Source organism: Caenorhabditis briggsae (genome assembly GCF_000004555.2).
Source record: "Caenorhabditis briggsae complete genome, chrII, whole genome shotgun sequence".
NCBI lineage: Eukaryota > Metazoa > Nematoda > Chromadorea > Rhabditida > Rhabditidae > Caenorhabditis > Caenorhabditis briggsae.
In genome coordinates this window covers 14,196,997-14,209,759 of record NC_013486.2, presented here as the reverse complement: position 1 = coordinate 14,209,759, position 12,763 = coordinate 14,196,997, and the positions used below count along the sequence as shown (strand labels likewise).

General features: G+C 35.8%; 4 protein-coding genes across 4 annotated transcripts; 2 read left to right on the top strand and 2 right to left on the bottom strand.

The window, feature by feature from the left end:
• Positions 1-2,294: 2,294 nt before the first annotated feature.
• On the top strand, positions 2,295-3,457 carry CBG25729 (the record flags this gene model as incomplete). Its single annotated transcript, XM_045243021.1, has 3 exons — positions 2,295-2,397; positions 2,587-2,763; positions 3,360-3,457. 3 exons carry the CDS (start codon positions 2,295-2,297, stop codon positions 3,455-3,457), a joined length of 378 nt encoding a protein of 125 aa, XP_045098993.1.
• A 1,637-nt stretch (positions 3,458-5,094) lies between these two features.
• On the bottom strand, positions 5,095-6,211 carry CBG10347 (the record flags this gene model as incomplete). Its single annotated transcript, XM_002632006.1, has 6 exons — positions 5,095-5,217; positions 5,265-5,416; positions 5,462-5,609; positions 5,658-5,748; positions 5,802-6,050; positions 6,105-6,211. 6 exons carry the CDS (start codon positions 6,209-6,211, stop codon positions 5,095-5,097), a joined length of 870 nt encoding a protein of 289 aa, XP_002632052.1.
• Positions 6,212-7,118: 907 nt separating this feature from the next.
• Positions 7,119-7,324, bottom strand: CBG10348 (the record flags this gene model as incomplete). Its single annotated transcript, XM_002632007.1, has 2 exons — positions 7,119-7,189; positions 7,237-7,324. The coding sequence occupies 2 exons, from the start codon at positions 7,322-7,324 to the stop codon at positions 7,119-7,121; spliced, it is 159 nt and encodes a 52-aa protein (XP_002632053.1).
• A 2,979-nt stretch (positions 7,325-10,303) lies between these two features.
• On the top strand, positions 10,304-11,944 carry CBG10349 (the record flags this gene model as incomplete). Its single annotated transcript, XM_002632008.1, has 3 exons — positions 10,304-10,375; positions 10,527-10,706; positions 11,813-11,944. The coding sequence occupies 3 exons, from the start codon at positions 10,304-10,306 to the stop codon at positions 11,942-11,944; spliced, it is 384 nt and encodes a 127-aa protein (XP_002632054.1).
• Between the last annotated feature and the right edge of the window lie 819 nt (positions 11,945-12,763).

The window sequence follows — 12,763 nt, the reverse complement described above, 5'->3', positions numbered from 1 at the left end:
TTTGATTATCGAATGTTTGCAATTTTCAAATTTTTGAATTTCCAGGTTTTCTCATCTTCAGATTTTCATATTCTCGAATTTCCAGATGTTTCAATATTTTTTCAATTTTGAAATCTGCAAATTTTGAAATGCACCGTTGATCGGAATTTCGAATTTTTCCAATCGTCCTTTAATTGGAATCAATTGGAAACTATTGCAAAAACTTGAAAGTTTCTAAAGTTCTGGAATTTTGAAAATTTGGAATTTTTTTTTAATTTTCAAAAAAGTATCAAAAAACTTTAAATATAAACTTTAAACAGTTTCATAATTAGTTCAAAAATTCCAATAAACTTTTGATTTTCAGAAAACTCCCGTTTTTTCGCTTCCCATACAACTTGATTTTAAAAAGTTACTTTTTTTGATATTTCTGAAAATTGTTCTAATTGCTTCAAAAATTATATGTTCCTTTTTATCAAAAATTTCGAAACAAATTCAGAATTCAAAGTTTCTTCTGCCAGATGGCTGCCACACCTCTCGAAGGCGAAGAACTTGAGAGTCAATTAAGAAGAAATCAACGGGAAAGAAATCGTCTTCACACTTTGAACTCCGCTTATCATGAGCTCAAAAAGTGAGTTTTCAGAGTAAACTTAAAATCCAAAAAATCGAGGAAATTTGAAAAATGTTCAACGGCGCATGGATACAGCAACAGTCGGTTTTCCTGACCATCAACTTTGATCCAATTGTTCTCGGTTGCTGTGAAAGTTAACATAAAATCATCAACGGATAATTTGTTTATCATAATATTATCAACATTTTATTTGTTGACAACTTTTTGATATCTCTAATAAGAAGCGTGATAATTGAGCTTAACTTCCTACACTTATGGTGATGACAAAGTTCTCAGAGTTGGGAACACTTTTAATATAAAATGTATGATTCAAAGTTGTGCTCAATTTTCTTTTTTTTTCCAAAGCCATAATCCAACCAGAACAACTACTTGTTGTCCTCATGTCCTTTTCCGAAGCTACAGTACACTTTGATTCAGTTTCCTTTCATAGCAAACTTAGGAATGAAAAATGCCCGACGTTGATTCACAGCTTGCTGTGGCTTTCTAAAAGAGGAAGAATGATACATCGATATCAATCAGTAACTTACTTGTATTCGTAGAATTCGAAATGTTAAAAATACTCCAGCGTTTTTTGTTGGGAAAATTGGGAACCACCATTAACTGTCTGTGTAGAAGCTTTTTAGCTGAATCATCGAGATAAGCTATGAAGTTGTCGATATATTCCAAGATCCAGGTCTGGCGCCAACAGCTCTAGTTCCAGCTGTCCCGATTTCAGCTTCAGGACCATAACCTTCAGTTCCGATAGCTCCAGTTCCAGGGCTCAGAGTCCAGCTCCCAGGTCTCAAACTCACAGGGCTCAAGCTCCCAGAGCTCGAGCTTCCAGGGCTCAAGAACCCAGGGCTCAAGCTTCCAGGGCTCAAGCTCCCAGAGCTCGAGCTCCCAGGGCTCAAGCACCCAGGGCTCAAGCTCCTAGAGCTCGAGCTCCCAGGGCTCAAGAACCCAGGGCTCAAGCTTCCAGGGCTCAAGCTCCCAGAGCTCAAGAACCCAGGGCTCAAGCTCCTAGAGCTCGAGCTCCCAGGGCTCAAGAACCCAGGGCTCAAGCTTCCAGGGCTCGAGCTCCCAGGGCTCAAGAACCCAGGGCTCAAGCTTCCAGGGCTCAAGCTCCCAGAGCTCAAGAACCCAGGGCTCAAGCTCCTAGAGCTCGAGCTCCCAGGGCTCAAGCTCCCAGAGCTCTCCAGCAGAAACTCGAGAACTGACGATTTTCACTGCTTCTCTTTTCTCTTATATACAAAAAAACCTGGGAGATTCTTATCTTTTTGCTCTATTTTTTCACTTTTAATTTAGAAATATTTTTTAAAAATATTATTTTTTCCGACACGTGAATTTTTTCCTCAAATATTTTTTTTTTTGATTTATAAAAATGAGAAACTAGTTTTTCGCCGCGCGCTCTGTATTACAATCGCGTTCTCTCCCTGTTTTCTAAATGTGCACATGGTCTAGTGGTATACATTGTTGGTTATTAAGCCGACAGTTTTTGGTTCGACCCCCCGCCTGGGATATTCCTTTTTTTGTTTTTTTGCTTTATATATATGAAAGTGGATTTTAAAATTTTCGAATTTTCAGAAAAATCCTCCATATGGTGCCAAAACCCACTCGACGAGTGTCAAAAGTGAAAATTCTTCAATATGCGATTCAACGAATCCGCGAACTTCAAGGCATGTTGCCAGCGGAAACCGAAGAGGATCGGATGAGGAAAAAAGAGAAAATCAAGAGAAGAAGGAAGAGAATTTTCGAGCGAAAATTCTTACCGTTAATTAAGGAACGAGAAGAAAAGGATGGGCAGAGGAAAGGTGAAAATTTGAGTAATTTCAGATTTAAAATTCGAAAAATTTATTCTCGAAAGCCTGAATTTCCAGCCAAAATAGTGAAATTTAAGCTGAAAAATCATAATTTCTCAACCAAAGTCTGAATTTTCTAACCCAAACATCGAATTGGAGTACATTTTGAACCTCAAAATACTGAATTTTATTTTTTTTCAGAACCAAATTCGAATACTTTGAATCACTGTCAATCGGTGATTGAAATTTTAGAAAATCCATTTCCATCAAAGGAAACCGAAAAAGAGCATGATTTGGAAACTATAATGGAGGATGTGGAGCCGAAAAATCAGCGAAAAATGAGCAATGAGGAAGATAGGGAAGTGGAGAAGATCATGGGTAAGTGCGCTCTATTGAGACTTTAGGAACGTGAAAAATTTAAAAAGCTTCTTAAAATTCGGAAATTTGGAAAATAAACGATTCGAAAATCTGATAATTTGAAAATCTGAGAATTCAGAAATTCAGAAATTAAGAAATTCGAAAATTCAGAAATTCAGAAATTCAGAAATTCAGAAATTCAGAAATTCAGAAATTCAGAAATTCAGAAATTCAGAAATTCAGAAATTCAGAAATTCAGAAATTCAGAAATTCAGAAATTCAGAAATTCAGAAATTCAGAAATTCAGAAATTCAGAAATTCAGAAATTCAGAAATTCAGAAATTCAGAAATTCAGAAATTCAGAAATTCAGAAATTCAGAAATTCAGAAATTCAGAGAATTCAGAAATTCGGAAATTCAGAAATTCGGAAATTCTGTAATTAAAAATTTCTAAAATATTGAAAATTTCAAAAAGTTTCGAAAATTCGTTAAAATTGAAATCAGCTAATTTTTCAAAATTGTTATTTTCAGAATACCTCCCAAATTTCACCCTTTGTCCATCGTCGGATCCTTCAACCAATTATCAAAATGATCCATATTTCCAACCGACACCTCCAGAAGAAATGAGCCTGATGGAATCCGATGAATCCGATGAAAAACTATACAATTCGTCCAGTGATAACCTAACCTATGATAACCTTCTTTTTTCCTATTAATTTTTGTTTTCCAAATTTTGATAGTTTTGGATTCTACCTCAAATTGAAATATTTTTATGTAAAGTGTGATTTGTTTAATGAAAGATAAAATTCCCAAAAAAATATTCTGAAATTGTAAATTTAAAACATACCAGCCGGTTTAGGCCCCTTTGGGGCTAAACCTCCTGGCTTCTGGTCGCCTTCGACCATCGCTTTTCTGCCCACCACCCTTTACTGAGGTGAAACCAAGGAACGTCTCCAGAAGAGTCCAAAATCAAAATTTCGAAAAACCAAAAGTTCGGGCATCAACTAAGACACAATTCTGATCTATCTGTCCAGGTTTCAGCTTGATCGGTTAAGTTTAAATGGGTGATAAGGTGCGCTACATACATTAAGGCTTCCATTCGATCGGCAAATTCAGCCGACCGACCGACCACCTTCCAAGCCGACCGGCAGCCGACCGAGCTGACCGATCGGTCGGCGCGCCAACCGTTCGAGTGCATTTGCGCGTCAGGGTGTATGCGTGCGCTGCATTACATTTTACGACGCACGATTTTTTCAATATTGGTTCTTTTGATGATTTTCTCCGTTTTTTTCCTTTTTTAGAATAAAGATCAGAAGTTTTTGTTAACAACATCATGCAGGTATTAAATATTCTACAAAAATCGATCCGAAGAAGAATACGGCGATTCAGTTGTGGTCTCCGTAACCTGTGTCATATCCTGATCCAACGACTCTTCCTTCATCTCGAAAATCTTTTATTTTTTTAGTATTATAGCTTTTTACTGCAGTGAATATGAATTAAATTTCTAATAAAACAGTTTTTAATCCTTGAATATTCAAAAAATCGTGCGTCGTAAAATGCGATGCAGCGTACGCATACACCTTGACGCGCAAATGCACTCGAACGGTTGGCGCGCCGACCGATCGGTCAGCTCGGTCGGCTGTCGGTTGGCTGGGTCGGTGGTCGGTCGGCGGTCGGCAATTTTCGACCGACCGAAATGGAAGCCTTACTTACCATTTTACACCAAAATGCTCTTCTTTGGGACTATATAATGCTTGCCAGTTTTCTAATTTCCCAACATTTTCGAACACGTATTTCAGAGTAAATTCTCTTTCAGTCATCGAATCTGAAGAAAAAAAAAACAATTATCGCGAAAGGAATTAACAAACACGCTATATCGAAAGACAATTTTTTTAATTCTTACTTAATAATTAAGCAAAAAAGAATCCGATATATTTTAGTTTTCAAACCCGAAATGAAAAAGAAAATTTTTGTATAAAAAAGAGTTAAGACTAAGAAATTGTAATATTTTTTAAATGAAAATTAACACTTAGCAAGAAGAAACTGGTTTTAATGAACGAAATAGAGATGAGGAAGAATATTCTCCACCTCCCATTGCTTATTATAAAATTCTAAGGATGTTTTTGTGTTTTAATCATAGCAAGAGAAAAAATACAAGTTTCTTAATGCTAAGTGTTAGTTGTTGTAACATGAAAAAGATGATAAAAAATTATTTTGTTCTGTTGATTTTTTTCATTGTTGATAAAAGTTTATGTAAATTATCACACTTGAGCATTATCACAATTTGAATTAATACAGAAATTACATTTTTGTTGTTAAAAAGAGTTAATGAATTGCGACAAAGAACAATAATTTAATTGAAAACAAGTGCTTTTTTGAAAAGTTCTGCAAGAATTTTTGGGTCCATTTCCATGGGATCCGCTGGAATAACTGAACTAATATCCGCTTTTGACTTGATCTGATTCAGACACATTTTCTGAAAATATCAATTTTTCAGATTAAAATTATCTTCTGAACACTCACTTTCAATTCTTCCAACCTGTAACTTCCAGCCATTTCCAACTTTTCTTTCAATCCCTTTTTTGATTCCTTCACCAAAAATTCTTCACATTTTTTGACAATTTTAGGAGTGTCGAACAAATAAGCCACTGATAAAATTCCTTGGACAGTATCATCTGAAATTGCTCTTTTCAAAATATACGGTAAGTACAGTAACCCACCGTCAATTGCATTTTCTAGATGTAGAACTTCAAGATAGTATTGGAAGTCTTGAGGATTGACATCTTTTAATTCGATTTCTGATTTTTCAGATTCTTGAAATCTTCCCAAAAATAAAGTTGCAAAATATGGAGAATGAGAGGAGAGGTACTGAAAAAGTTGAATAGATGAAAATCAAAAACTGAAAAAATGACTCACCAACTTCGAAATATAGAATTTCCGCTCTTTTACTTTCAATGTGACATCGGAGAATTGTTTCATTTCCTCTCCGAAACTTTGTAGGCCTTTTCTGGGAAATCCGATAATTTCTTCCGGAAAGCCAACCATTTTGTTTATTTTCACATGAACTTCCACTTCCAATTTTCCATCATCCAGATATTCATCTTCCAAAGTTCTCCATTCAATAAAATAGGGCCAACCCCAGCCGTACCCATTATTTTTGAATAATCTACTCCCAGACTTGAATGATTTTTTTCCCGGTTTTTCGAGAATATTCTCACGATATAATTAGTGTGAATTTCTTGATTTCCCGTCACATTTGTGTATAAAAACATTGCGAGGTGTTCGTTCATTTTTTTAATACATATTTTCCTGCAATTGAATTGACATACAAATATAATTTAAAAAATGAGAAATAAGACCTACCATTTGACTCCAAAATGTTCTTTTTCTGGACTATAGAGATATTGATATTTCTCAAATTTCTCAACATCAGTGAATATATGTTTCAGAGTGAATTCTCTTTCAGTCATCTGAAAAAAAATGTTTTCTGGAAAAGCTGAAAATTGAGAAAAAATATATAGGAAAAAGAGCGAAACTGATAATATCAATGTTAAACGTAGAAAGTAGAAAGAGAACTGTGTAACCAAAAAGTGGGGGAAGGGAGTGATAAGAAATTCAGTGATTAGCAATTTTTGTGCACAACTTATTCAAAAAAAGTTCAAAATTAGATACTTTGAGACAGTTTTTGAGAATCACAGGTAAATTTTTAAATCAGAAATCATGCATTTTGAAGTTTCAGTTTTCCGATTTTGATTTATGTAAGAAGAAAGATTGATATTTCAGAAAATAATAACTAAAAGTTTTTAGTGCCCAGTTTTCTGATAATTCTTGAATTGATAAGATGAAAATGAGGTCTTTTGAAATTGAAAAAAAAAGAAAATTGAAAAGAGAAGAGACAAACAATTTAAGAATTAGCAAGGAAAACGGGAAATTTCAACACTGATAAGAATAAAATTGATTTGATTTCATGACGTATTTGAACGAAAAGAAGTGAGAATGGATTTTTTTAAATAATTGTTTAAAAAGAGTTCTAGCATACCATATTACCCCAAGTTTTAAACTTTTGGGTGACTTTGGTTTGTAAGTAGCATATGATTGCAGTTTTGTTCATTTTTGAGCTTCATTTCTGATTTTGAAGGATCCAAGCTTCAATACGAGCCTAAACATGCCTAGATTTGAGGAAACTTGAAAAAAAAATCAAGAATTTCGATATTTTTGTAACTTTTGAAAATTCCTAAATTTCTGAAAAATCTAAAAGTTCATTCCAATTATATTCATCAAATCATCAAAATTATTAAAATTACAAATTTATGGAGAGTGAGGAAATCATTAAAAAAATTGAAATTATAGAAAAAATATTATCGGAAGAAGATGCTCTTATAGCTGTTGATACGATCCTCCTTGTTTTGGATACTTCAGCTGGGCGGTCAGATTGTTGAAGAATGAAACTGAAAATAAGTGGAATGAACCGATGAATTGAATTTGGCGTTCTTACTTGTATCGTCCAGCTCTTTGCCTGTGGCCCTTAATTTAACTTCATTTTGAGAGAAGTCAAGGCATCCACTCTCGTCACAATGCTTCATCTCAATTGATAATTTTTCATTATTGATTCCATCCTTCTTGACGGCGGTGCAATGGAGAACGTTGCTTCATCTGAAAGTATTCGATGTAGGCGATTTTCATTTCAGATTTTTCAAATAAAACTCACTTGTCACGTCATCTGTTAGAATCGCATTTGGCAGAGAGGAAGAAGATGCCTACAAAAAAGAAGATTTCGTACATTGTCAGTGTGTAAAATATACGAAACATATTTTTCAGTTGTGTTTGACCGGTTTCATGAGTCTGTCGCTTGGCTTTCCAGTTTCCAATCACTTTGAGAATGTAGAACAGTGTAAAACACACCAAGATCCTAGTTTTTCAGCTAATATCCAATTTCTAAAAGACACCTGATTTTTTTACGTTTTCAGTGAAAAACTGACCAAATACGGATGTTTTTCAGAAATCGGAAAATAGCTGAAAACCTAGGAATTCTCAAAAAATCCTGTAAATGTATCTAACTTTTAAAGTGATCGGAAACTCTACAGCAGTGCTTCAGACTTTTATAAATGTCAATTTTCGACCGACCGAAATGGAAGCCTTAACATACATACGCACATACAGAATCTGGTGAATGTTATTAGTAATGATATTTACAATGTTTGAAACTTTCAAAGACTGGAGGCACTGGAGACTATATTACCTCCTGCACGCTCTTCCACAGAAAAATTCCGAACTGCAATTTTTTCTTCCGGAAAACGACCATACATGATTCTATAACCACTAATTAATTTTTTAAGAATCATTTGAATCATCTTGGAACTCCACAAAATCAGATAAAATATTCTGAAATTATGGTTTTAGACCTGCAATTGTGATCGCGCCAAACTTTTTTTCTGTAGATCAAAAATTAATTTGCAGTTCGGGATTGTTCTGTGGGAGAGTGTGTCCTGGGAAAGATATTGTTAACTAGAGTATTGTCGGAATAAAAAAAGTGAGACTCGGTGTTTGTGTACTTTGATTCCCGCCTCCCCCCACCGACGCTCCGCCCATCGCTTTGCAAGTGCGGCGTGGTGTTTTGGCGCCACTTGGGAGATCATCGGATTTAAAGGTGGGGGGACATGAAAAAAATAATGTTCTCGAAATTCCGTTTAAATATGCCCCTCAAGGAGTTGAACTTGTGAAAGCGATGATTGAGGGTGCGGCGCCGCTACCGACTGAGCCACGCGGGCAAAGAGAAAGCAGACGCCCGATTGCATACATAAAGGCGAGGACGACAGCTGTACGCAGAGTGACATTAAGCGTTGTACACCGTCACGGTAGAATGCATACTCTAGCTACAAAAAAACTACGAAAAATCTCCTGTCCCCCCACCTTTAATGAGATTTTCATAGAAAATATGATCTCCAAGTGGGGCGCCAAAACACCACGCCGCACTTGCAAAGCGATGGGCGGAGCGTCGGTGTGGGGAGGCGGGAATCAAAGTACGCAAACACCGAGTCTCATTTTTTTTATTCCGACAATAGAGTACTGTCAATAAAAAGGCGGTGTCCTAAATTGGTAAATTATACCGGAAGAGATGATGATTAGTGAAAAGGTGAAGAGGCAAAAAAGCGGTGGAGCCTCTCAAAAAACAATGTTTTTGGAGAACTATTCGGACTATTTGGGAAAACTAGTCATTCCATAATTTCCGGATTTTTCAACAACTTTGGTATGAAACTTATATCATTCGAAAGCTGAGGATGAGACATTTTCAAATCTGTATTCAGATTTTGCTGAGGAGCTACCAGTTTCGAGAAAATCAAGTTTCAAATTTGGCTCAAATTTGACTCTTAAGGGCGCCGCGCCTCCCCTCTTTCTTATATAGATTGGGGGAAGGGAAACAAACAGTGAGCAGTGGTGTAGTGGCGAGGAGGGATGCACAGTAGGCGACTAGATGCAGGTTCGAACCCCTTCTCGCCATACTTTTTTTGCGTTTTTTTTCTGCATTTTCGGACAATTAGTTTTCTTTTTGCCCGATTAATTTTTTGTAGACCTCACGAATCTCGAGAAATTTTAAAAAAGAACGTTTGAGGTTTTGTATCTGATTTTCTGTATGAGATATCAAAAAGTAGTCAACTAATCAACTGTTTATCAAATTATCAAAAGTATTTGGTCGGTTGACCACTTTTTGTTATCTTTCAGAGACACTGAGATAAATTGACTTAAAGTTGGAAGCTAGAGAGTCATGCTAATGGAGTGGTTACGGTACTGTGTTGCATACCGTAACTCCAAAAGGACTTTTCAATTGTTTCGCACATTCCTTATTTCTCTTCCGTTTATTTTTTCTAGTTTTTTCTCGATTCGCAACATTCTCATAGCCTCCGTCCAGTCCCTTCGCACTTTGTTCGATCGATATACTCTCCCAGGTGGGTCTGGGGTCTCGGGTAGTGTGAACACACCTGCTTTGTCTTATTGATTATTGATTTTCTTATTGATTTCTTATGTCTCATTTTGACAATCTCTTGTAACATCATTTTTTACTCATTTCACATCACCATTTCTCACTTACTGTACCAATCAATAAGATATACAAAAACCTAGTTTTCAGTTGATTTTCGGTCACTTTGACAATTTTTGTCTATCAATCTTTGGATTATAAAATCGACAAAATTCCCTACAATTCTGTTTAAAAATCAGATTTCTGGCGCTTCTAGGAACCGAGATAGAGCGCCTTCAAGTTTTGAAGACTAGAGACGCAGACGACGAGACACACGCGTCTCTAACCATGGAAATTTTAAATGACCGTATCCCGAGTTTTAGATGAGCTAGAAAATTGGTTTTTGAACAGATTTGTAGGATTCAAAATTGATTATCAGATCATTAAAAAGATTTTGATTGGGAACTGGACAGCCGAGCTCAAGACTTTTGAAAATGACTAAAATCAACTGAAAACTTCGTTTTGGTATGTCTTATTGAGTACTGTAGGTCTTCCACGGTCTCTTCTCGCTTGTATTGTTCTCTCTTTTAATTTCTTGGTTTTCAGAATGTCAATGTTCCTCTCCGAGCGAATGGTCTGCAATTACGCCAGACTTCTGACATCACCCGTAGAGGAAACCGTAAGTTAATAAGTTTCTAATACCGTAATAAAACGGCCCTTTAACTTTTGACTAAATTATCTCGATACCTGTCAAAGATGGCAGTGTGGGGGCCCTTCTATTACAGGTTTTACGGTAATCAAAAATCCAATAAAATTCATTAATTCTTCAGAAACTATTCGCGATGGAACATCTTCTCGATGCGCAGGTCACTTTGGACCTCCTTGAAAAATACAATATCCGAATGCTCATTGAGCAGCAGTACGATATCAGGCACGAAATAGCTCGAAAACTTTTGAAGAAAATTGGGGATCTTGAGGAGGAGTGGGAGCACGGGACAGGATACTGGACTGTGAGTTTTTTTTTTAAATCTAAATGTTCGTAAAACATACTATACCGAAGGACTTTAATGTCCTTCGGTATAGTATATATCTTGTTTAGTTATGGCCGAAATTTGGTTCCATTTCAGAAATTTGCCCCTGATAAAGTAGATATCCTGTTCTTAAACTTGAATTTCCTCCCAAACAGTCAACAACTTTGAGCCTATGTACCTCGGTTTCTGTAACAGATATCGAAAAGTTTTGCACTGATAAAATGTGTATCATAATATCACCAATATTTTATCAGTTGATTACTTTCTGACATCGTTCACAGAAAATGAGATATAGGGGTTTGAAGTTGACAACATTCTATGAGCGTTTACCACCTATAAGAAACCTAGCGTTCACTTTGAGCTCAATTATTTCGGTTCCTGTAAGAGATATCAAAAAGTGGTTGACTGATAAAATGTTGTTATTCATATGATAAGCATTTTATCAGTTAATCACTTTTTGATAGCTCTAATAAGAGCCGAGATATATAGGTTCAAAGTTGGCATTCCATCAGAGTATTTACGACATATTGTCTAAAATTTGAACTGAATTATTTTGGTTCCTTCAAAAGATACCAGAAACCTGTCCACTGATAAAATGCTGCTGATAATATTATCAACATGTTGTCAATTTATCACTTTTTGATATATTTCACAGAAAATGAGATATATGGGTTCAAAGTTTACGGTAGTCAATTAGAGTATTTACGGTATACCGAAGCCTTTCCCAAAGGTACTCTTTGATCTCAATTATCTCGGTTCCTGTAAGAGATATCAAAAAGTCGTAAACTGATAAAATGGTAACCATACAGATTTTTGATATCTTTTCTAGAAATCGAAATAATTGAGCTCAAAGTAAGCGGCAGCCTATTAGAGTGTTTACGGTATACCGACCCCATATGTCTTCTTTGAGCTCAATTGTCACGCTTCTTTCGCACGATATCAAAAATCTTTCAACTAATAAAATGTTTACCATATTGCCGCCAATATTTTATCAGTTGACAAAACTTTGATATCTCTACTAGGAATCGAGATAATTGAGCTCAACGTTGGCAGCTCATTTCTTTTCAATTACTCCTTCATTCCAGATAACTCCATCGGCAATCAGAAGACGTAGAAGCCGACCGACCGGGAAGTTCGTAGACGGAGTCGAGATTATGNAGGGCNCAATCCGCGATCTTCGGAAGCAGCTCAACTTGGTCAGCAAACAGGGCAATTGATCGATTTGTTTAAAGTTCTTCGTCTTCAAAAATATGGATTTTCAACATTTTTTGTGGTTTTTTTTTCAATTGTTCGAATATTTACAGTTTCCGGATTTTTTACTCCACATTTTTTTGAGTTTCGCCTTTTTTTTCGATTTTCAGACCGTTTTTTTTATATAAATGTGTTAATTTTTTCCATTGTTGACAACAAAAAAACGGGGGAGCGAAAAAATCCTGAAAGACGGACATTCCGAAAAAAGGAAAAAAATTCAAATGCACGGTCTCCCCAGCTCCCAAAATGAACTTTTCTCAGCGAAGCGCGGTTGCGCGCGGCGAAAAAATTTTTTTTTGAAAAAATTTGCACTGAAAACCCGGATTTCAGCGAAATTTTCTCATTTTTCGACAATTTTTCCAAATTTTCGTCCATAGAAATTGTTGAACAGGCTAAAACACACATTTTAAGTACAAAAGCAGCTAGTTCCGACAAAAAATGAAAGAGGAGATCGACTTTGAAGCATTTTTTTGAAAAATCGTGGTATATTTTTTCACCGCGAGAGATTTTTATCGAATAATAGCTTGAAACACTCAAAAATGGATTCTTTACAATCATTTAACAAAAGAAATTTTTAAAGGTGGTGTACGGTGAAATTTTTATTGCATCAAAATGTGCAGAAATGCATGTAGATTGACATAAAAATAAAGAAAACATTAAAAAAAAATTCCTTCATCGAGAAAAACGCATCGAAAAATACGATGAAAGCCCTTAGGGACGAGGTTTTTTCTAGGCCGCCCGGTGAGTAAAAGCGCGCGAATTCAAACTTTTAAAATTTTTTCGCT